This window comes from Narcine bancroftii, chromosome 9, assembly GCF_036971445.1.
Source record: "Narcine bancroftii isolate sNarBan1 chromosome 9, sNarBan1.hap1, whole genome shotgun sequence".
Lineage (NCBI taxonomy): Eukaryota > Metazoa > Chordata > Chondrichthyes > Torpediniformes > Narcinidae > Narcine > Narcine bancroftii.
In genome coordinates this window covers 53,115,043-53,140,757 of record NC_091477.1, presented here as the reverse complement: position 1 = coordinate 53,140,757, position 25,715 = coordinate 53,115,043, and the positions used below count along the sequence as shown (strand labels likewise).

The window sequence follows — 25,715 nt, the reverse complement described above, 5'->3', positions numbered from 1 at the left end:
AGACTGGGTCTTTATTCATTGAAGTGCAGAAGGTTGAAGGGGGTTTGATAGATGTGTATAAAATTATGAAGGGGGATAGACAGAGTAGATGTGAATAGGCTCTTCCCCTTGACGGTAGGTGAGATTGAAATGAGGGGTCATAAGTTAAGGGATGGGGCAAAACTTTAGAAGTAACATGAGAGGAAGCTTCTTCACTCAGAGAGTGGTGGTGGCTGAGTGGAATGACCTTCCGGACAAGGTGGTTGCAGCAGGGTCAATTTTGTCATTTAAGAGGAGGTTGGATAAGTGCATGGATGTGAGGAGATTGGAGGGTTATGGGCAGGGAGCAGGTAGGAGGGACTAGAGTAGTTCACTTAAATCGGTGCGGACTAAAGGGGCCAAGATGGCCTGCTTCCGTACTGTAATTGTTATATGGTTACATGGTTATAAATATCATGACATGCAAAGCAGGCTGGCCGTGATGTAATTAGAATGTAGATCATCAGTTCATGCTGCATTCCTCACCCTGATATTAAATAGCATGGGGGATGATACCTCACAATATTTATTAACAAGAGATCATGATTACATATACACAAGTAACATTCATGGCACATAAGTTAAACAAAACTCGTCCCGTCATATCAGTCATGAGTAGCCCAGAGGCTGGGCATTCTGTGGTGAGCGTCCCACTGTCTGATGCCCCAAAGTGTTTCCATCTGCTATGTGAAGAGATTAATTTGAGCCATAGAGAGAGGTCAGAAACTGGCCCTTTGGCACAACGAACATCCATCTCTGCACTTGAGGTGACACATTTAGCGCAACACTATTACAGCACCAACAACCAGGGTTCGAATCCACTGGTGTCCATAAGGAGTTTGTACGTTCTCACCGTGTTGTTGCGGGTTTCCTCCCAGTGCTCTTGTTTAATTCCACCCTTCAAAACATGCGGAAGCTGTAGGTTATTTGGGGTTTTTGGATGGCACAGGCTTGTGGTCTGGAAGGGTGTGTTATCGTGCTACATGTCTATAAAAACAATCCTACCCCAATACATTTTTGTTCTTCCAAAATTCCCATCAACATCTTCCCCTCCCCCCCCCCATAGTTTTAGATCAGTGGTTCTCAACCTTTTTCTTTCCACTCACATACAACTTTAAGTAATCCCTGTGCCATTGGTGCTCTGTGATTAGTAAGGGATTGTTTAAGGTGGTATGTGGGTGGGAAGGGAAGGTTGAGAATCACTGCTCTAGACCCAATTGTTACTGAAATATTTTGCTTGAGAAAAATTGTCATTGGCCCATTTCCTTTGGAGTTATGAAACCGTGCACATAATGAGTCAATCAGGTACAATTAAAACAGTGGTTTTCAATTTTTTCATTCCGCTCACATACCACCTTAAACAATCCCTTATGACATGGGGAATACTTAAAGTGGTATGTGAGTGGAAAGAAAAAGTTTGAGAACCACTGCTTTAGATTCTATCAGTCACCTATACACTTGGGTCAACTTAAAATGGCCAGGTGACTTAGCATTTAGCAAGTGTAAGAAAGCTGGAACACCCAGTTAAAACCCAGACAATCACAGAGAACAGAGACAGCAGTTGAACCCAGGTCAATGGAAATATAAGCCTGAAGCTCTACTAGCTGCCCCACTGGGCCAACCTATGCATCCTATTGTTCTCTTTTGTTCTGATGAGTAAAACTCAAGCAACACTCACAAAAGTCCACGATGTCCAGAATGAAGTTGTTTATTTGATCAGCACGCCACCATCAACTTCCACCACCATCATTTCGACTGCCTCAGTCTCATGCCCACATCATGTACCATTTCTATCATTCAATGTTTTGACTTGTCAGGGCTTCCTTGGCAGCTACTCACGAACATTTGGAAGAACCACTGCCTGCAAGTTCTGCTCTGTTACATACTGACTTCAAAATATATCGCCAATCCTTCATTACCACTCGGACAACAACTCAGTTGGAATATCTTATCCATACAGAATGCAATAATTCAAGCAGCCTGGCCACCACTGCCTTCTCAGGGACCACTTATTAGCAACAGGAATGAATAAGGTCATTCTGGCACTTGTTGCAATTCCATGTAATTTCTTGTTCTTTTCCATACCTGTAAAAATATTTTGACAATAAATAATCTGATGGGTGCTGAAGTTGTTTTAATAGTCACTTAAATGATTGTGCACAAACCAGTAATACCCAGATGTATGTGCTCCAATAGGAGTTCTCCTTGGCATTGACTGACGGCCAAAAGGAACAAGAGCTCAATGTTGGAAAAGAGGAAGGTAGAGACAGCAGAAGAATTGGGAGAGGGAAGGAGTCTGCAACTTTTCCACTGCATTCCTTCCTGGCCTCCACATGAATAAATGGTCTCATATCCCATTAGCATGCCTTGTCCCAGCTGAAGGGTGAACCATCTCTAGGTCTTGACAAAGATTGGAGAAGCACTTGCAGCCAAGAGGCAAGGGTGGGAGTGCAAACTTGTTAATTTGAGAGGCAGCTGTCGATTAATGTACACAGGGCCACTCCACTTCCCTGCAGTGGCACATTAACAATTTCTGATAATCCATTGGATAACTGCTTTGACACCCACCCCTCCCCCCCAGAAATCCACTTTAACTCCTTGTCTCCAGTTCCAGAGTGGGTTCTATCATGCCTGCTGATGTGTTATTTTTGAGACAGGTCATTTACCAGACATGACCGGTGTAAAATTGGAATTGAGATACCAGGTATCATGATTCCAACAATTTGTTGATGTGTGTTAGGTACATTTTCAGTGTGAAAGCCTGTGTGCTTTCTTCCTGAGATCCATCCTTCTTCACAGGCTTTCCTTTCACCAAGCAAATTGGATATCAGCTCCACAAACTGCCACTCTGCACCACTCCATTAAGAAGTAATTTTAAGTCGCACTAGTCATTCGCTGGACACCCTGCAGTCAATGAACGATGTGAGAAGCAAAGACTTCCGGCGGAAGTTATGGGAGTGAATAGGCAGCGTGAAGATGGAACACTGCCCTCAAAGCATATAGAGAGTATGAGATTGGTCACAGAGCATGTTGATGGGGGATATCCACTTTAAACCCAAGAGTCCTCTGAAAAGAAAATCTGTTACTCCTTGGTACATTGCAAGAGTAATACAACTCTTTTTACTGCTGTCCTTGAGTACTTGTGGCATTTGAAGGACCACACAGGCAGGGAATATGGTTAATCCAATAAATTTACTTTCAAGCCTTAAACTAAATGGAGACTTTGAGATAAGAAGGTGATCTTCATTCTGTTGTATCCATGGTTGCTGCCCAAGTCATCATGTTTCAGAGTAGCTTCCCCAGACATGGTGGAGAGCTGTTTGTGGATCTTTTCAATTCCAGTACATTCCTCATATCCTACTTTATGTGTGGCATCATCCCACCCCCACCCAGTGCTAAATCCTCCTTTTCCTTTTCCTATCAAGCGCAACAGCCGTTTGAAAGAGTTAGGCACCATAAGATTAAAACCAGATGTTGCAAGTGTCTTTGCAATTTGGGTTGAAAGGTCCATTACATTGCACAAATCAAGCCCAAGTGCATTGTTAGAAGTTAGTTGTTCTCTCTCCAAAAATAATAGACCCTATTGGTATTATCTACTGATGATCTACTATAGCGCTGCACAGCTTGGTTCACATCCATAGCTGCCAGACCAAAAAATCTGCCAACCTTCCCAATCCATAAGAACTTTCCAGATCCATGGATAATTGGTTGCATTTTCGAAGCCATTGAGTGCTAATATTCTCATTCAAACATTGATTTGCACCAATGTACATCTCAATCTATCTCCACAAGCAGGGGTCTGTAAAATGAACAATGCATAATTTCATCAGTGTGCATTGGTGGACAGACAACAGTTCCTTGAAATGAATATGTATTGATACAGAAGTGAACACAATTAATTTCACCATTATGTATTGTGGATATGAGCACTGGAAGGTGCGGGAATGTACCTGTTCTGATTTTTTTTAAAATAGGTTAACACAAAGGATGGATAACCTGGTATTGTCAAATCCAAATACTTTTAACAATACTTCTTCCTTTGTGATGCTCGAGAAGAATGGACTATACTAGATGATGACACACAGGAAACTGCAGATGCTGGAATTTGAGGCTAAATACCATCTGCTGGGGGAGCTTGGTGAGTGGAGCAGCATTCATGAGAGAGAAGGAATCATCATAATTTCAGGCTGGAGTGCTTCATAAAGACTGGGAATGCAGAGAGAGAAGCTGGTGGAATGATCCTATCATCACATCTTTTCAAATCACTGAAACGAGTTATACATGAAAGTTCAGATACTGATATGCCTTGGCAGAGACTATGACATTAAGTGCTGAGGTTTATTATAGGTTGTCTGCCAACAGCAAAGCGGCAAAGGTAAATATTATTGATAAAGTAAACAATTAATATGTAAAATAAGTTTGTGAATTTGACAATAAAATAACAAAAATTCTCAAAGTTCCCATCAGAACAGAACAAAAACCCCATCAGTGGTCTGGCAAGGGATGAGAACTTGCCAGCAAACACACAACCCCACCCCACTGGTGGAGCATTAGTTTGTTACTGGTGGTCTGTGCTAAGTAAAGGAACCAAAGAGCTAAGAACCCCAAAAATAGAAGGTGTTTAGGTTGGTGGTCTGTGCTAAGTAAAGGAACCAAAGAGCTAAGAACCCCAAGTATAGAAGATCTTTAGGTTGTGGATGATAAACCAACTGGAGTTTTGATCATTGAACATTGAACATTGGTTGTTGCCTGTAGAATTACACAATAAGAAAATCAGACACTGAAGAATTCTATTTTGTGTGCACAGAGACTGTATGATGAGGGGTAGGTCAAAGCATAGGCCCAGGGGTGTTTCAGATTTGGAATTTTTTTGGATTTTGGAATAATATGTGTAGGGTAACTAAGCCGCACGGTAGTATCAGCAGAATACCCGTATCAGCTGTTAAACAGCAGGCTTTCAGTCTCCATCTGCGATGCTGTTTTGATCAAAAGGTGAAAGTACACGATATTTTATTTTTTTCAATTCAATAATGTTGCTGGTCATATTACCCTCAAACTTGGCATTTTAGGTGGAGATGAATTTCATATTTCATGTGAAAATTATGTTTTGTACTTGCCTTGATTCAGTACCATTTTGGTCATTTTCTTCATACCACGCACCAGAGAATAAGCAAAAAACACTGAGTAATCCACGTAGATCTGGTAGTGACGATGGTTGGTGCCAACAGAGCGTCAGAGCCCCACATGAGCAAGTAAGGTCAGGTGTGGAATTTTCCACTTGTGGCGTCATGTCGGCGCTCAAAAGGCTTCAGATTTTGGAGCATTTCAGATTTCAGATTTTCAGATAAGGCTGGTTCTAGGAATATAGAGGCAATGAAACTAGAGTACTGAGAGTGCAGAAACTAAGAAATACGGTCCTCTGGAACATGATATTGGAGTCCTAATAGAGGGAAAGTTGGCATTGGAGAGAGTAACACCTAGAGAGAAAAGGTGATGGAACATGGGAGTGGCAGTGCAGAGCCAACGGAATATATGGTGATGAGAACTGGGGCATGTGATACTTGCACTGTAGAGATTGTGGAGCAAGGTATTGGGAAGCACAGACTGTGGAATGTGGTAATGGGAGAGCAGAGATGGCAAAATGAGGTAGCAGCTGAACAGAAAATTAGGAAGTGATGCAGGGATTGCAGAGACTATGACATTAAGTGCTGAGATTATGGAAGGTGATGCAGGAATTGAATGCTACTAGAGATGATGGGGCAGTCCATGAGGTGTGGAGACTGTAGAATGTAAAACTGGAATGTTGCGAGAATATTGAATGTGGGATTAGGAAACTGAGGAACTGGTGTATGTTGCTTTGAAGTGCCAAGGCATATCAGTATCTGAACTTTCATGTATAACTCGTTTCAGTGATTTGAAAAGATGTGATTGATAGGATCATTCCACCAGCTTCTCTCTCTGCATTTCCAGTCTTTATGAAGCACTCCAGCCTGAAATTATGATGATTCCTTCTCTCTCATGAATGATGCTCCTCCCACCAAGCTCCCCCAGCAGATGGTATTTAGCCTCAGATTCCAGCATCTGCAGTTTCCTGTGTGTCATCATCTAGTATAGTCCATTCTTCTCGAAGGAAGGAGCTGGCTTTAATTTATTGGATGATCATCCTGAGGTCATCTTGTGAATTTTTCTTTCTGGTAGACATTGTTTTCAATTGCAGTAATTGAATGTGTGTTCAATGAGTTCTTGATCTCCAACAAGGTCCATTGCACAGTCAGACCTAAATGCTTGAGAAACAAGAAGCTAGATAAGTTTTCTCGACCTTTGTGAATATCATCAATGGACAAATCCTCCCTCTACAGTGGCTTCAATGTTTACTATGTTTACTCAAGTAACCTACATGGAATCTTCCATAATCTTCCTGAAAGAAAACCCATTCACATGTGACACTGAGCACAAACCACTGTTGGCAGTTCCTTGTGTATCATTGTTCCTGTGCACCCATTATAAGCCTGGGCATGGAGAATTCATTGTGGCTGTCATTTAACAATTTCATATAGGCTTTGGTCATCCATACCCTTTCTTCACTGTAGGTGCCAGTGATGTTTACGGCAAAATCATTGACCTCCATTTGTACTGTAACTTTAGGTTTTTTTCAGTCATTGTCATTTCTTTCCAGGAGAGTCTCTGCAACACATTGGCCTTTGCATTATGCTTGGGTGTTCTGTGTTTCTTGTCATTGTCCTATTGAAGCAGGAAGATTACCCACAAGTGTATCCTTTGCACTGCCATCATGGCAATGGCTAGTTCACTGCTGGAACTGCCAACAGCAGCTTGTTATACTTGTAGCTCCTAGTAGAGTTGTGAGCACCAGCTCCCTTTTTTAATTTTATTCACTCTTGGTAAAACCAATGAGTCTCTCGTGACCATGGTTCCTCACGTGGCCGGCTATGATTTAGCACATTGGTTGGTGGTGTAATGCACCAAAAATGGCTGACATCTTAGGATTTGACTGAACAGTTGAAGAAACACAAGAACTAAAGTGCAAGCAAAGAGGAGTGGGGAAAATTCAGCAGGTCAGACACCATACATGGGAGAGAAATGGAGAGTCAATGCAAGAGACTCCAAAATGGTTCCCGTCATGAAACGTTCACTGTCAATTTCTCTCCATGTATGGTGCCTGATCTACTGAGCTCCCCCCACCCCAGCTCCTCTTTGTTTACAGTTACATTTCATGTGCTGATCATTGTCTCACTGACATGGCTCATCATTGTTTAACATTTGATGAAGTGGAGACATCATTAGTGCCAAAGTGTAGTGAGAATTCAGCACAACATTGCCTCATCCTTCGTGTCAGTCAGGCAGTCTGACTGAGTTTGGAAGCCGCACAGAACTGCAGCCTCTCCACCTGGCCAACCAGGTGGAGCATGCGCCAGCATTGGCCAGGCCTCGAACAATGGGTCCCCCACTCCTCAGAGTGGGTTATTTAAACCACACCCCCCCATTGTCCGTTCCCTCTGCCTCGTGGTCAACTCCTGCACTCGGTCCAGGTCACCATCACCACAGCTGGACACCATCCGGAGGAGAATATAGGTCAGGTATAGAAATCCTCCACACTGAACAGGGTGTCACCATCAATCGGGTAATCATCAATAGAGCAGCCACAGACCTCCACTAACCGGAGATTAGAGACTGTGTGTTCCCCCATTTAAACCAAGACACCTGTATGGCACCTCACCCAGAGTCAGAACCCTTCCCACAGTTGTTACTCCAGAGCTGTAGTGAGTGCCCACGCATAGTCTAACACCACTGAACCCTTTCCCCCAGTCAGGGTCCATAGGTTGGGTGTGAACCAGTTGTGAGTGTTGTGGTACTGTCCACGTTAACTCATTGTGCGTGCGTGTATGCGTGCGATTGTCAGTTTCACTGCTGCATCCTGTTAAATTGTAGTTTTAATAACTGTGTTTTCCTGGACTGCCCTGGAGTTTATCTCATTTCGTGACTAATAAAGCGTGTGTTTTCCGGTGCCCTACTGTGTTCCGAACTCAATTTCTTGCTGTACCCAAACAACTAGAAACACCTAGAAATATCCCAAATTCAATAGCATTGTGTGATATCCTTGACTTTCTTATTATCCAATTCACTGCCATCCACTCCCAAATGGAAATAAATCACTTCTGTTTGTTCAAAACATGCATTTGATGATTCACACTTCATAGAAAATCACAGGACTGGAAAAGACTCAATAATTCACAATTCAGTATTAAAATCTATCGTAATAAATCTAACATTCTCCATAATGTTCTCCTTAATTTACTTGAAAGACAGTCTGTGCCATATGTTCAGCACCTTTTGCATTAAGTAGTCACAGTATAGTTCTACATTTTCTAAGCTTGAGTCTAAAACCATCTGTTCTTCCAATAACCATGAATAATATCTCCATTGCAACATCTCTCCTTCTGGTTAAGCAACTCAGTTTACTTACCTTCCTTTTGTTCGAATGTTCAAAGCTAGTTATTAAATTGCTTGTACTTACTTTTATTGTCTTTGTAATTTTGTGTTTGAAGTATTCTCAGCAAATCTGAAAGAAGCCCCATTGTAGCACCAAATAATTCATGGGACATGGTTACCTAGAGTTAGAGGGACAATGGCATGGAAGAAGTGTCTGATGGGAGCAGCAAGACTTCCCAGCAGGAGGTTGGAGCACTCTTTTCCTCCCAGCTTGTCTCCTGATATTAACCTTGGCTTCCTAGGGTATCCCTGTGATGGCTGCATTCGCCTAGAACCAGCCTTTCTCATAGGAGTGGTCTTCATCCTGAATCCTTGGTTAGTATATCTCTCGAGGCTAAGGGAGCTGGTAGGAGGTGATCCAAGCCAGGTGAGGTGATCCATCATTATTGCCATAGATTTGGGGTGGTGGAAACACACAGCTATTCTCTTGATACTGATTGCCAAGCTTGGCCCATGCATCATTAACCTTGATTCTTCTGATTCACAAATCATCCAACAACAAGGAAAACCTCCAATAAATATTTAATTCAGCTAATGAACTTCCTCTTTCATGATTAATTATTCTGTTAACGTTTAATATTTTGCCTCTAAATCCATCTACTTTTAATCCCCCCGCTCCTTCACTGACTGATTTCACATTTAAAGAGCAATTTTTTTCCCCCCAATAGATATTCAGTTTCTTGTTTTGCTAAACACAGTGTGCAATTGAATATAATGAACCATGAACATTGCTGCTGTTATTGTGAAACGGACTTGCTTGGGTCAAAGTTTAATAAGTTTAACAACTTTGAACTGAGAGTTGCAGCAGTGTAATTATCTTTCCTCGAATCCACAAGTTGACCACACCACTAGATTAGGAGTACAGTGATTGCAAAGAACAGCAACTTTTCCCAGTAGGGAGTTGAATAATTCTGGTAAAAAGTGAGAATACTTGCAGACATGAGAGCTAATCGTGCAGAAAATTGTCAACCTGTCCTTAAGAGTCAAAATACAAGAGATCGTAGATGCTGGAATCTGGAGATAAAAGTGAATTGCTAGACGAAGGTTCAAGATTCCATTTATTGTTTTGCATGCTAAACAGACAAAAATCTTTTTTTCCTTTGTTTCCTCAGTGCCACCAGCTCAGCACAACTGTCACAAGAAAAAGAAGCAAAAGGGACTCCCTTCCCTTCCTGTCACCGCCTCCAGTGCTGTCCAGTGGTGAATCCAAGGTTCAGGCCCTCTTTGGCTCCTGGTTCAAACCCCCCCATAGACACCTAAAGATCTTTGGGAGCCCTTCTCAGCCTCGTAACTTCACGTAGCCCAGTCCCAATACTTAGTTCCTAGAAGCCAGTTCAAGGAGTGAGGCCTTCAACTGCAAAACACCAATCTGGACTCTGTTCTACTGCTGTGGTTTCTTACTCTGTAATTTCCTCTCCTTCTCTGGTGACCTGCTCTGATCTGCTGCTTCCCTGGAGCCCGTAACTCACGAAGGATGTGATGCCATTTTGGATAATGAAAGTCCGAGGTCATCGATATAAAAACCTTGTTCTACAGGGAACTTAATCCTGCACGGGTGATTGGGCAGATCAGCCAAGTGGTCGGACACATTGCCCGTCCTCTATTCCCTGCTCTTCCTGAGTTTGCACCAACAACTGCAGTAGCACTGCCTTCTTCTCCACATAGTCAGCAGGTTTATTGGATCTGCAGAGGGAAAGAAATTGTCAACAATTAGGTCAAGATTCTGCTTAACCCACTTGTTTCTTTTCTTCAGGCAACAATAATGTGTGTAGTCTGGACATTTCTCTAGCTGTCGCATTCCTTGCATCCACCTTTACTTGAATCTTTTGCTTAAGTCTCTAGATAAGAGTCAATCCCTGGCAATACCCACCCTCTATAAACCAGCCTTTGAATTCCCCCAATCCTTCATTTCTCCTCTCCAAAATTCCCTTCCCATCCCCCTGTTGGAGAAAACATTTCATCATCTGATTTTTTCCTCAAATATCTTTGCAACCAGTGAAGTACCCGCAAAGTATCCTCACTCTGCACGTTGTTGCGCCTCATGAAAGCATTGAGGCAGTGCACCCTCTGGTCATATTTAGTCTAGGCCTCTGGGTCCTTGGGGTCGGTGTCTAACCTATCTGCCCATGCTATCTTGTCCATGGTCTAAAATTAAGGTGATTAAATTGTACCACCAATCAACCACAATCAGACAGAGAGTCATGATTAATAGGCTTTAATCACCTTAAAGTTTCAGCACAGCTTGTATGTTGCTGGCCCAGTTCCAAGGCAAGTACTGAGGGAGGGATTTGGGCATGGCAGCCTATGGGGATATCTGGAAGGGAGGAGTTACAGGTTCAGGGGGTGGGCCAGCCCACACAGCACGTATCTGCATCTATATACATAATGGTAGCATCACAGTATAATCAGAGTTGTGATCCAAGACACACGATAGCTAATCAGTGCAGACCAATATTTGCATAAAGAGCAATGAGATAGTAATAATTTTCATGAGCCTCCTTTGAGTGATCATTTCTTGCAATCCTACGCTTCGAAATGGCATGTTGAGATTTTATTGACCTTGCTGAGAAAATAGATGAAATCTTGGTTTAAACTTCCAAACAGACACTGGAACATCAGCTGTGGAGCTCTGGTCTCTGGGGTCAGTCTTGAGTCCACTGATTCTTTGTCGTCCAACAAAACTACAGTTGCATCTTTCCCCTTCTCCAATTCCCAATTCTCTTTTAACATCAATTTCAAATGAATCCTACACAGCAAAGGTCCAGTTTTTTTTTGTTTCCTTCTTGGCTATAATTCCGTTTTCTCCACATATCACCTTGGATATGTATCCATGTTAAAACTATAATATAAATGCAATTTCAGGTTATAAAAATAAAATTTGTTACTGAAGATGTGCCATCCATAACTTTCATGGCTAACCTGGAATAAATCAGTTTTATTTCAGAAGCAAGTTGTTTGTGCCTCACTGGTGTGTTTTCCTCCTTGTGTTTTCTCAGTGTTCTTTATGGAAACAAGATTACTGAACTCCCCAAGGGCATCTTCGATGGGCTGATATCGATCCAGCTGCTGTAAGTGCCATTCTCCGTTGGTTTCATTCGTAAACTTAAACAGACCAGCAGCATTCTGTGTGCTATTAGGGTGACTCTAATTGGCTGCCTGTTCAAAAAGATTCAATAAGTCAGGTATGATGAGATTCCTTGAACCGCAACTGGTTAAATTGTAATTCTGTCAGGGTCAGCGCCAGAACGAATGTTGGAGGGGGGCATTAGCGTGATGGGGGGAGCACAGTGGAACACATAAATTCGCTCAGCAGGAGGAGGGGTGCTTTTGGATGCCTGGACCGACCTGCCGATGAACATTAACATCATCCGCCCCTCTGACGTAGGAGACGAGGGCGCTGCTTTTATTGCATCAAGCATCACTAATCGCTACTGTCGTTTGATGCACGCTAATGATGCAGGTGGGGGCAGGTCTGATGGCGAGCGATGGCTGCGATGGTTGGGGGGGAGGTCACAGCATCTCACTTGGGGTGGGGTGGGCAATGCCCGTGGATGCCCCTCTTGGCGCCGATCCTGCCACCTGTGCTGTAACTTCCATTCTTTCAATCTATCTGCGGCACTGACAAAATGAAAGCATGTTTTCTAATTTGAAACACCTTTAAATAGCTTAAAGTCAATTGTTAATTGGCCTACATAAGAAAATTTGTAAAACATTAAACAGGTCACAGCATAATATCATTGTAGTTAGTGCTGTGGCCACACTCCTCCAGCAGCTAAATGTAGCACGTTCTTTCTGTGACTGTGTGGTATTCTACCAGTTATTCCACTTTTCTTCCACATCTCATTTGGTAAATCACTTGGCTAAATGGGAGATGACGGGAATGTGGGAGAGAATGGTGGTGCAGGGAAATTGAGTGAGTCTGATGGGATTATTCTGTTGGGAGTTGATATTGATCCGTTGGGCCAAATGACATACTTTTGTGTTACAATGTATCCAGATACTTTTATCATGTATGTTAATTCATTCCAATGTGTGCTCTTCAAAAGACGCAATTTTAAAAAAATAATTTTCAGTTTAAATAGCAATCTGACTGATATCCCCACAATGTTTGTTACAAACATTTTGCTTGATCTCTCTAAAGAGGATATGAAAGATTTCCATGTTGCTTAGCCATTGCCATCCTCATGTATCCTGCAGTCTACATTCCCGTTAAATCCTCCTCCTCAGATTTTGCTCAATTATCTCCACATTAGGGGAAATTTACAGTTTCCGTTTCACCCACCTCACTGCAGTATTTTGGGTGGGGGGGAGTTGTGGGCGGAAATTGGACGACCCTGCATTCACCAAGGAGGAGGTGCAAAATCCACACGGTCAGCAGTGGAGATCACGTTTGAATCCTGAGGCACGACACCTGCGAGGCAATGGTTCAACTCCGTCCCCAGTATTTTGTAACACATGGATAAGATAAGTTTTATTTTAGCAGCAAGGCAGATGCATCGCGAACATTCCAGCTGCTTAATAAATTAGCAGTGCAGCAGCTGGGCATATGGCCTCCACAAAAATAAACTGAGCTCCTGATTCTAAGATTGACCAGAGGTGCCTTGGTGTAGGAGTGCCGCAGTGAGAGTGATTCAAAATGAAACCCAAATCTGCACATTTGCAAAAGTGATTAGCCTCAGCTACCTGAACTTTGAGCGATGTCACTGATTTTTATTTCCTACTCCACTAAGGAAGACAGCCGAACAACTTAAAAGCTCGGGTTGGAATAAAATGGCTTGTCAAAGATCTTGCAAAATAATATATTGTAAAATCTGCATTAGTCCCCTCTGGGGGCTCTGATTTCCTCCCATCATTCAAAGCGTACCGGAAGGGTCAGGTGGGGGTGGGAGGTCATTTGGGTTTAAGTGTGTGACACGGACTCGTAGGCCGAGAAGGTCTGCTACCTGCTGTAGGTCTAAATTTTTTTTTTAAATGACATTTGAAAAATTTAAATTTGCAAATTATTTTGTGGAATCCTGATGAACTGTGATATCACTAAAAAGTTTGGCGAAAATGGAAAACTGAAAATTCAAGAAGCTTAACAATTGCACGAACTCCAACCATAAAACCCCACTTTACTTCCCTATGGGGGATTAAATAAAATAACAATCGGCAGATTAGAATTGCCAATTCATGAGGTTCATGCTGATCTGCAAACAGACAGTTTCTCATGATTGACCTAAATGTAAAAATTCAGGGCAGCCCAGTAAATTTTGCATGATCATATACTGCACAGATACAACATCGGAATCCTATTTAATTGCATTTAATTTGACAGTTCAGATCCAATACTTGTACAAGTTAATCATTGAATCTATAATTGGGCTGATGGTGTGGCATTGGAGCTGGAACAGAAATGGTTTGGGTATGATGTCTTTCCAACTGTCGCTAACATAATATAATTATTCTCGTATCTACCTTCACTCCCCAGACTTCTAAACGCCAACAAGATTAACTGTTTGAGAGTGAATGCCTTCCAGGACCTGCAGAATCTTAATCTCCTGTCATTGTATGACAACAAGCTGCAGACTATTGCCAAAGGACTGTTCACACCACTCCGATCCATTCAGACACTGTATGTATCTTGTTCTAGAGGGTAATTCAATTGGCATTTTGTAGCAAGAAAGACTGAGATAATGCTAGGGACCAGAGTTGTTATAACAGTAGCCAAAGGTACATTGTATTAAATTAGTTACTGAACACTTCAGATTATGGACAGAGAAAAGGTTTGAATGATCATGAAGGTGTGGGGGGTAAATTACTGCTAGTATGTTAGTGGATGTTGATGGGAACATGAGAACAAAGTAGGGTTCGTATTGGAGTAGAGTAAATGGGATTTGAAATTTTAGTGTGAAATTGATGGGCAGAAGGGCCATGCTGTGTGTCTCTGAGAAATTGGTAACAATCCTCTACCAACATCATTCCTGCTTCTATTCTCCACAGTTCACAGCATCATGTGTCTCCTAAAATTTCAATAAGGTACTAAAGTGACCGTTGTTAAGCACACCCTGCTATTCTGTTACATTAATTACTGCTCTGCATCTGTGTAAAAATCTTGTTGGATGAAAAACTGATCAAAAGTTTACCAATTTTAATACAGTTGGGTATATCTGGCATTGGAGAGGTCAGGTACAGAAGATACATTTGAAGATATGAAGTAACCACACTGACTCCAAAAATATTACTGAAATTTGATTGGCTAATCATCGAGTATGCAGCATGGAAACAGGCCTGCAAACACCTCCCTGTACTAATCCCACTTTCTGCCCTCAGTCCCTTGGTTTCAGTGACGCAGTATTTCAAGTATTCAGTAAAATAAATGTTGTGAGAATATCTTTCTCCACATCCCCCACCCCCACCATCTGCTAATTTAATGTCCATGGAAGAATCAGTGAAATTGACTGTGCAAGACTAAATCCGGCATTGATGAAACACCAATGTCTGAGAATTTATTTTGAAGTTAATTATCTACTGTTACACTTCAGTTGCAGGTTTGGAGGCAGAGACTCGAAAAGTCTCAACAAAATGTCATGGTTATGACGTTCACTTTAGGACATGCTGATTTGGTGTGGCTCAGGGCTGATATAGTATTAATGCCATACTGGTTCAAGTCATTATACGTGTATGCATTCATTTTATCTTGCAACCCCAAGTTAGTCCCAGGGAACAAACTCCAATCACTTCAATCTTCATATCTGATTCCATCATCGTGGCCTTTCTCACTTGTTCACAGTCTAGTTTTTCGTTTGTTCATCTGATTCCAAATGTTTCTGCATTATACATAGTATACTTCAGAAGCTGGTGGACAAACTGTTCATGCTGAGACTCAATATTCATCCCTGTAACTAGATTCTGGTCTTGTTGACCAAAGACCATAGTCAATTTAGGTTGGTCCCATCATACTGAGCACAATCATATCTCAGAGCTATGTGCTCAGCCTGCTTCATTTCACTTTACTAACTCATGACTTCGCTGTCAGATGCAGGTCCAACAAAACCATCACTTTAGCGGATTATTCAATAGTAGTTGGCCTCATCTGTGTAGTGATAGGATGCTAGTGATCCTCCTGACCATTGGAGAGAGTCAGAGACTAGTTTGTTGCAGCTTTGGTTGCATTCAGGATAGAAGCTTCCATACAGCATTGAGTCTATAGCTAATAAACTATAGTTGTTTATTACAATGAAAATAAACATCACATGATACCAGGAATGGAAGAAACACCAGGAGTGTGCAGATTGAGGATCAGTCACTAGCAGCAGAGAAATAAAAAGTGTGAAGACTTCTGATGCTGTAAATTGGACTGGAAATGCCAACCACAAGTGGAGGCTGTTCAAGCTGTTATGGACCCAGAGGATCCCAAAACCCAGCAGCAACAGAAATTCATCAAGACCAATGGATACTTAAACAAAAGTTACTTTTAATTTTCTTTAAACATAAAAACAGGATCAAACTTTAACTTATTACTATTAACTTAACTTAACCTAACATAACCCCTTTCTAATTTTAAGAGCACATGTGGAATGTGCGTATCAGTTCAGAAAAGTTATTTGATTCACCGTACAATCTCAATTCTCATTCCTTCAACTTCACCAGTATCAAGCAATTATTAGACTGTACACAGGAATTTAGGAACATTTAGGAATTTCACCAGGCTTTGGTGCTTGAAAGTTAAATGGTTACCAATCAGAAAGGTTCTTGTTAGTTTTCAGAGAGAGATATGTTGCTCATTGGACACAAACTGATTCCTTTCGATCAGCCACTTTAGTGTCTTGCCGAAGAAACTTGCCCCATCAGGGTTTTCCAGATGATAACCTCTTTCTTTCAGGTCACCACAGAGTTCCTTTTCTGTTTCCCTTATTTCAAGTGAAACATTATACATCTAGCTATCTCCACTTGTATGGCTCTGGATTCAATCTTCTGAGTTCATTCATCTGTTGCTTTTCAAAACAATAATTCATTACTCCACAGCATGGCCAATTAACACCTACTTGTGAAGTAGGTATTCTTCAAATTTTTTGCAAAGGCACTTGGAACCTGGACTGTCTGGCTTGAGGAGAGCTCTGGCATTTTAAATGAGATCTGTTTTGAAGTGTTTGTATGTGACCTACACTTAAAAATAAAACCTGCCACAATTTATCTCCTTTAAAGCATTCTATATACATTATAAAATATAACATAATTTGTCACACATTCTCCCTACAAAGGAATTTTAAATCTTGAGTTAAAATTCAATTATAACTAAACTGACTTTATAATCACTAAAGCGATAATGTTACGAGCCCAGAGGACCCAAAAACCCAGCAACAATAGATATTCACCATGATAAATGATTATTAAAACAAAAGTTGTTTTTAATTATCTTTAAACATGAAAATAGAATCAAATTTTAACTTATCTCCATTGACTTACTTAACCTAACTTAACCCCCTTCTAATTCTAAGCGCACGTGAATGTAATGTGTGTGTAAGTTCAGAGAAGTTCTTTGGTTCACAGTCCAATCTCACTTCTCATTCCTCCAAGTTCACTGGTTGCAGGCAATTCTTATACTGTGCACAGAATTTAACATTTATAAAGTTTACCAGGCTTAAGTGCTTAAAAGGTAAATGGTTACCACTCAGGAAGGTTCTTGTCGATTTTCAGAGAGAGATTTTTTGTTCCTTTTTAATCAGCCACTTCAGTGTCTTGCTGACAAATCTTGCCCCTTCAGGGTTCTCCAGATGATGACCTCTTTCTTTCAAGTCATCACAGAGTTCCTTTCTGTTTCATTTTCCAAGTGAAACATTATACAGCCAGTCCTCTCCTCTTGCATGAACCTCAAGGGCTTTGACCAGGTCTTCCTACAACTGGGCTTTCCATAAGCTTGCCAGCTTGTCCTGTTCTAGTCCCAGCTACAGCTACTTCTGCTAGCTGTAACACTGTGCAAGTGATCTCTTGATCTCTCTCTCTCTTTCTCAGAAAAAGCCTATTTGACTCTCTCTGCTTACAAAATCACGTGACCCCCTCTCAGAACAGCAAGTTCTTTCATCTGTTGCTTTTTTGCAAACAGTAATTCATTAGTGAAGTCTCTTGAGCAATCTTCAAAAGCTCTTTCAAAAGCTCTGGAGCTGATCCGTCTACCATCATGGGGAAGAGCTCCAGTGTTTTAAATAAGATCTGTTTTAAAGTGTTTGTATGTGACCTACTCTAACAAACCTTTCCTAATTTATCTCCCAAAAACATATCTATATACTTGGCACAATAACAATACACATGTTATAACAATGTAACCCAATGTTGAGAGTATATATTTCTAAACATGATCAATTTTAACATCTTGACAAATAATCTGCTATCATGTTATTTGTACCTCTGATATGATTAATTTGCAGATTATATTCTTGCAAAATTAAACTCAATTTTATCAATCTTCTGTTTTTATTCTTCATTTTATTCAAAATGACCAAAGGATTGTGGTCAATAAATATCACAATTGGTTCATGAGGGGTTCTGAGATATACATCAAAATTCTGCAGAGCAAGTATTATGGACAACAGTTCCTTTTAAATAGTGGAATTGATGAACATAGAAAATTTTTGGAAAATAAGAAACTGGATGGACAATTTCATTATATATTTGTAACAAAACTGCATCCACTGGCATCCACTGCTATAGAAAATAGGCTGTCAAAATCAGGAGATTTTAAAACAGGATAATGGCAGAGCATTTCTAAAGCTCACTGACAAACTCTAGTCCACACAAATTTCTCCCCTTTCTTCAAAAGATTGATTAAAGGAAGAGCAACTTCATTAAAATTTCCTATAATACCCCGCCACTCCTAAAAGTCTTCTCACCACTTTCTTGCCATTGGGAATAGGAAATTCAAAAATTGCATTCACCTTTGCTTGAATAGGTGCAACTTTGCCATGACCAAATACATGACCGAAGTATATCACAGTAGCATGTCCAAATTCATTTTTTGTTAAATTGACAGTTAAGTTTGCTTTGGATAATCTTGCAAACAATGTGTCTAATTCCCTCAGACATTCTTCCCATGTGTCTCATTTTGTGACCAAGTCATCAATATATGCATCTGTATGCGTCAACCCTTGGATTACTGAATTAATCATCCTTTGGAATGTTGCAGAGGCATTTTTCATGCCAAAAAATAATGCATTATATCCGTATAAACCAGATGGAGTTACAAAAGCCAAAATATTCTTTCCTCTCTCAGTTAGAGGTATACACCAGTAACCCTTCAACAAATCCACCTTAGAAAGAAATTTAGCTTTTCCAATTTTACCAATACAGTCATCTATTCTCGGAATAGGATAGGCATCTGCTTTAGTTGCTGAATTAACCTTCCTGTAATCTGTACAGAATAAAACAAAGATTCATGCATTAGCTGCATGCCATTGGACTCAATATCAAACCTTGATGCACAAAAGATTGCACTGCACTTACTCTGGTGGGACCTTAAGCACAAGAGATCTTCATCACATTTGTTTTTGCCGAGGCAGCTAACCAGGGCAAGTTCAAAAAGATTATCAATATGTTTAATGAACACTGTTCACCAAATAAAAATGAAACATTCGAGAGGTGTGAGTTTCACTCATGCACACAGCCACTGAGAGAGAGCTTTGATACTTTTTTAATGGACTTGAAATTAAAAGCAAAATCATGCAGTTTTGGATCACTGCAAGATTCAATAATCAGTGATCAAATTGTGTTCGGCATTATTGATAAGAAAGTGAGAGAGATGTGGCTGCGAGAGACAGAGTTTGCCGTAGTTGGAGCTATGAAGATATACCATGCCAGTGAATTAGTTTGGCAGAATGCGAAAACGTTTGGTGAGAGTGCAAAAGCCAGTGAAAATCAAGGCCTAGCAGACAAAGCTACATTGTGTATCCACACACATAAACAAAAATGTGATATAGGAAACAACAAAACACAAACTATGACAAGTCAGCAAGAAGCTTTGGGTCACTGGCACAACACGATAAAGTAAGGCTCAGAGATTCCATCCCTTGGGACAAAAAGGCTACTGTTCTGAAGGAAGTAAATCTAAGATCCTACACTGAGTTAAATACTGAAGAGGAATCGAAAGATGCTGCTGAAAGCACCAGAGAAACTGCAGGAACAGATAAATGCAGAAGATCCAGCTTGCACAGCAACAGAGGAAACACCACCAGTGTCAGACAGTAGTGAACCAGCAGAGCCGACACAAGCTCCTGTGTTAAGAAGATCCACACGTGTTATCAAAACACCTTGAAGGTTGAATTTCCAAAAGAAAAATGTTAAAAAGTTTGTGCTGCTGATGTTGTGTTTATGTTTATGTTGAACTTTAAATAGAAATGAATACCATATTAGTGTGTCATGCTGTTAGATTAAACATCTCAAGAAAAGGGGATGAGATCCTCCTTACCACTAGAGGGAGTTGGAGACTAGTTTGGTGCAGCTTTGGTTGGAATCAAAATGGATGCTTCTACATGGTCTTGAGTCTATAGCTAATAAAGTACAGTTGTTTTAAAATAACCCAAGTTTCATTATTACAATAAAAAGAAATATTTGCAGTCAGCAACAATGATGAGTCAGCTTACAGGGAGGAAGATGGAAGGCTCATCATATGGTGCAATAACCACAACCTGGACAAGGCAAAGGAGATAATTGTGGATTTCAGGAGGATAAAGGTTGACAACTCTTCTACACATCAATGGCTTGGTCGTGAGAGAGTAGAGAGCACAACATTCCTTGGTGTGCGTATAACAGGTGACCTATCCTGGGAACACAACACCTCCTCATTAGTCAGGAAGACACAGTAGTGCCTATACCTCATAAGAAGATTGAGGAGAGGTAGGCTATTGGCCTCGACAACATTTTATAGGAGCACAATTGAGTGTGCATCTAACTGCATCAATATGTGGTATGGAAGCTGCAAAGCATCACCTGGAAGACAATACAAAGGATTATTAAAACAGCTGACAAAAATCCCTTTCCTCTATTGATGACACTCATTGGAAGTGTTGCTTAAATGGGTGCAAAGGATTACTGAGTATCTGAACCATCCATCCCACAGGATCTTTTTACCTACTACCATCAGGAAGGAGGTACAGGAGCATCAATATCAGGACTCCCAGGCTGGGAAAGAACTTCTTCTTGCAGGCTGTGAGTTTAATGAGCGGTATCTGATAACTTTGAGTCTCGCTCTCTCTCTCTCTCTCCCTCCCTCTCTCTTTTGCTGTCATATATATTTATCAAAAACCTAGTTCTTTTTTTAATTATATATTCATTTATATGAGTGATGATTATGTGCTGTGTATTATGTCTGTATGTGTATGCATCGCAGTCTGGAGAAACACTGTTTTGTCTAGTTGTACACATACAGGTCCAGACGGAGTTTCCAGCCAAATATTAAAACTCTGTGTTCTTCACCAATGTATTCATGGATATCTTCAGCATCTCACTCCACCAGGGCATGGAACCCACCTGTTTCCAACAGGCATCAATTGTATCAAGAAGAGTGTGTAATCCTCCTAAATGACTATCAAACAGCAGCACTTGCATCAACAGAGATGAAGTTTTGAAAGAATGGTGTTGAGGCATATCAGCTCCAGTCTGAGTGGTGACATGGATACGTTCTAATTCACCTTTCATAGCAACAGGTCTATAGTGGATGCCATCTCACTGGCTCTACGCAAAGCACTGGAAAAAGAATCTCAGGGTTGTATGTGATGTCATGTATGATCTCTGACAATAAATGTGAAATCTGACAGTCTCAGTCAGATGTCAATAAAATTGAACTTGAGTAGACATTTGAATCCTCTACTCCCATTGTCTGTATGGCTGGTCAGCCTTTGGATCTTAATTTGATTCTTCAAACCTTTGCTGAATTAAAAGCTAGCCAAAATCTGCTAATGTCAGCCAAGACCAAACCTCCACAGGTTTTCTGAGGAGTGATCTCAGTCTCATCACACATGCCCTTTGACTCTGCTCGTTGATTTTGTTGCAGATTGCACACCATGACGTTGTGGTGATGGCACTGTCACATAATCTGCCTTCTCCTATGATTGCAACAGGAAGACTCCAATATTCCATCTGGCCAATGTCAAACCTTTCAAAAGCTTGACTTATGTTTTTCCATTAGCAATGACTCAACTCAGGCTGGGCAGTGTAATTACTACACTTGACACTTCAGCAAGTATTTAATTGACATGGCATTTTGAGACATGGTGTAATATTGAACCATGAAATATGATTCCAAGTCTTGTTTTCTTTTCACATGGCAGACGACCTCTTCAGAGCCAGTGTTCGTGGCTTAAGGATCAGTATCTTCTCCAACATTCTTTTCTTATAACTGCATTTAATTTTCCATTTAGTCCATGCACCTGATCATTCCGAAGTTTGACTTTTGTACATGATCCTCGTATTTTCCTTTAATCTCAGTACTATCTGAGATATACCCTTTGATGAACACAGCATTTCTCTTTTTGCCAAATTACTCAGCATTTTGATCCAAGGTTTTCTGATTCCATTGCCTCCAGCTCCAATGGCCTGTTTCAGTCCTGACCTCTGGAGCTGTCTAGTGGAGTTCTGCCTGTAACCACTTGGGTCTTTTTCGGGTGCCCCATTATCTCCCACGTGTTAATGGTGTGCAGATCTCCAAGTGAACCGGCCAATGTAAACTGCCCCCAGTGCATAGGTGAGCGCCAGAATTGAATGGAACTTGATGGGAATGTGGGGAGGATTTTAAAAGCACTCACTAGGTGATGGGTGTAAGCTTCATGATCCCACAAGTTTTCCAATTGCCTTTCACATGGAAAAGCAAGATTCCTTCAAAATAGACTCGGCTCATAATCTAGCAGTGTCTGAAAATAAACATGTAGGATTGAAAATTATTTTACTTTCTTGTTTTAAAATTTCTCTTTTCCTCAATCTGTTCAATTGCAGCCACTTGGCTCAGAACCCATTTGTCTGTGACTGCCACCTGAGGTGGTTGAGTGACTACCTCCACAACAACCCGATCGAAACCAGTGGTGCCCGCTGCAGCAACCCTCGCCGCCTGGCCAACAAACGCATTAACCAGATCAAGGGGAAGAAGTTCCGCTGCTCAGGTAAGCCCCAGCCTTCGTAGTTAGCTGCACGTCCATTGACAGGGGCTTATCCATCACAGTTCTTACTGGCACCAAGATTTGGAAGTCAGCATTGAATGCTGGTGCGTCCATCACACTAGATGGCTACTGTCAGTAACAGGAGCAAGTGGGCATCCCAGAAAGGTAAGTTTCAATGGATTTTGGCCACTTCTTCTTTGTCAGAGTGTGCTTGGCTTTTGCAGAGAGTCGTTACTGTGTGTTGAGATACATAATTGTAAAAAAAAAGAATTACGGAGATTAATTAAATTTGTCTGGGACAAGAGTAATTAGGAAGGAAGACCATCTTCACAATTAAATTCAGGAAACATTATTAAGTTAAAGGAAGAAAGACAGAAAGGATAGAGGATGATAATCAAGTTTAATGGCTTTATTTTGACAAATAGAATTTAAAGTGACATTTCTTCTTTCCTTTTATGATTTATTGTTACTCCAATGGTAGAAGTAAAATATTTCTTTATTCTTTCTCAGTTTTGTTCATGTAAAAACATGTTGCTGATTGACCCACATTGTACAGTATTGGTATCATTGAATGCATCAGCCCATGAAAACTGGGTGAAGCAGAAGTTATACAGAGAAATAAACAAATCAATGAAACGGAGATAATGCATATTGTGCTCTCAGCCTCTTGTTGCACAATTCTGGTGCACGCAGAAGAAGTGGAGTTGCTCACGTAGGTCGAGGGAGAAGGGATTGAGGTGGGGAGATGTCTAGTCTTGACTGAACCTCACCATCAGGGGAACAAAGATTCCAAGAGTCATGTTGTGCTGGGTGAGGAGGAAAAGGCATCAAATTGGGCTGCTGGATGAAGGTAATGGAGGTCACAAGGTGATGGTGGTGGCAAATTTGGGATTACAATCAGATGGCATAGCAGGGAGATAATCGTAATTTTGGAGTATGGTGATCAGGTTCCTGAAGGTAAGAAATAGATGCAGAACTTACAGAGGACTTAGCACCAACAAATCTGTTCAGGCAGATGCCATGGTGTTCATTCATAATAACCTGTTTGCATTCCAATGAAACCTTAGTTCTGTATGGACAGCAGAAGCACAAATGAATGTTGCAGAGTCGTATCCAAATATTAAACTAAATTAAATATATCTACAACATGGCAGAAGCTTATTCTGGCCATGAAAACCTGTAATTTAGCAACCTCCACTTTTTTAGAGGGTGTGAGGAAACCTGGGGCATCAGGGGAAAACACACATGGATGCAGGGAGATTCCGTACAGACAGCACCAGGTTTGAACCCAGGATCCTGGCACTTTAATAACATTGTGCTAACCCAATGGTTCTCAACCTTTGTCTTTCCACTCACATCCCACTTTAAGTATTCCCTATGCCATCAGTGCCCTGTGATTAGTAAGGGATTGCTTAAGGTGGGATGTGGGCGGGAAGGGAAGGTTGAGAACCACTGCTCCAGACCCTATTGTTACTGAAATATTTGCCTTGAGAAAAATTGTCATTGGCCCATTTCCTTTGGAGTTTTGAAACCGTGCACATAACGAGTCAATTAGGTACGATTAAAACAGTGGTTTTCAAACTTTTTCTTTCCACCCACATCCCACCTTAACAAATCCCTTACTAATCACAGAGCACCTATAGTATAGGAATTACTTAAATGGAATGTGAGTGGAAGGAACCACTGAGCTAACCGCTATGCTAACCGTTCCACCCATATGTTGAGTGTCATCATCAACCATCAAACTTGACTGGATATACTCAAAGGAGCCAGGGCACAGATTTTGTAAAAGACTCACACAAAAACTCATTGTTCTTGGGGATGGATTTTTCAATAAAAGTCCACAGCATAAAGCACATATCAGCTTTTCTCATGACATTAGAATTTTGTACCATGCCCCACGAGTTTATGAGAGTCTTCAACAAAACATTAAAATGCTTTAAAATAAAACAGGAAATTCTGGGAGTGCTGAGCAGCTCAAGCAATTCAGGAGAGAGAAGCAAAAGTTTTTGTTTCAAGTTGATGATTATTCAATGAAATGGTTAGAAGGAGTTCAGATTCATCCACATAATGAGTTCAATTGATACAGCAGTATTTCATTCGAGTGTTCTCCATACCCATCCAGTTTTCTGCTCAGCAGGTAAATGAATGACTGTTTTTTGCAGAGATCCTTCACACCTTAATGTTGAAAGCCACTTTGCAGCAATTGATGCTGTTCCTGTTGTGTTATGTGCAGCGTGTAGCTGAGGAAATGCTGATGTCAGGTACTAATTATGCCACAGTTTCCCGTTGAAGTCCATGATGAATAAAAGACAGCGGCAAATACAAGTAGGGGCATAACCAATTATGCAAAACAGACAATTTAAAAATTCAACTGCACAGCAACCTCTAATAGTTTTTCATTGTGGTCGCCTTATGGCAAAGCAGGAGCCGGTCGTATCATGATCATTTTGTTTTCCACAATCCACATTCAGGCATCAATGATATGATAAGGCCGCTCATTCATAAAACTGCAGGATCTCCATAGAAGGGATTGAATATTTATTAGTTTAATAAAACCTTTTTTTTTTGAAGTTTCAACTTTGCACAGTGAGTCACTGCGGGCCAGATGAGTTTATATATCAAGTGTGCTGTTGGGCATCTGTTTTTGGCATAGCAATGATATTTGTAACTGTGATTAATTTCCGACCAGTCAGATAAATGAGCTGCAACGTTTTTTTGGTGAAAAAAAATCCAGACTGTAGACGTTATCAGTCAGATTATGAACACATTCTCTAGCGTGAAATATGGATGATTGGAAATCCCAATACGATGATGACCTTTGCCACCACGTTCGTCACAAACTTTGATCTGAGTAAAGCAAAGAGCTTATTCACAGATTTGACGAGTCTCTAACAAAGCTGCAGCAAACTGAACTCAGGTATGTCAGAAAAAGAAAACCAAAATGCTGGAGGTCTTGCAGCATCCATTGGAGGTAAAGGTACATAAGCAACATTACATGCCCGAAACATAAATGGAATCATTCTTCAAGGTATCAACCTTGTTTGATAAAGATGGTGTGGATTT

General features: G+C 40.9%; 1 protein-coding gene across 4 annotated transcripts in view; it reads left to right on the top strand.

The window, feature by feature from the left end:
• LOC138743649 (slit homolog 3 protein-like) overlaps window positions 1-25,715 on the top strand; it is a 726,007-nt gene that overhangs the window by 580,853 nt on the left and 119,439 nt on the right. For all 4 annotated transcript variants that reach the window (XM_069899177.1, XM_069899179.1, XM_069899178.1 and 1 more), the window contains 3 exons: window positions 11,523-11,594; window positions 13,997-14,140; window positions 22,489-22,652. In XM_069899177.1, the coding sequence (XP_069755278.1) occupies window positions 11,523-11,594; window positions 13,997-14,140; window positions 22,489-22,652 (380 nt within the window). The remainder of the gene's footprint in view (window positions 1-11,522; window positions 11,595-13,996; window positions 14,141-22,488; window positions 22,653-25,715) is intronic.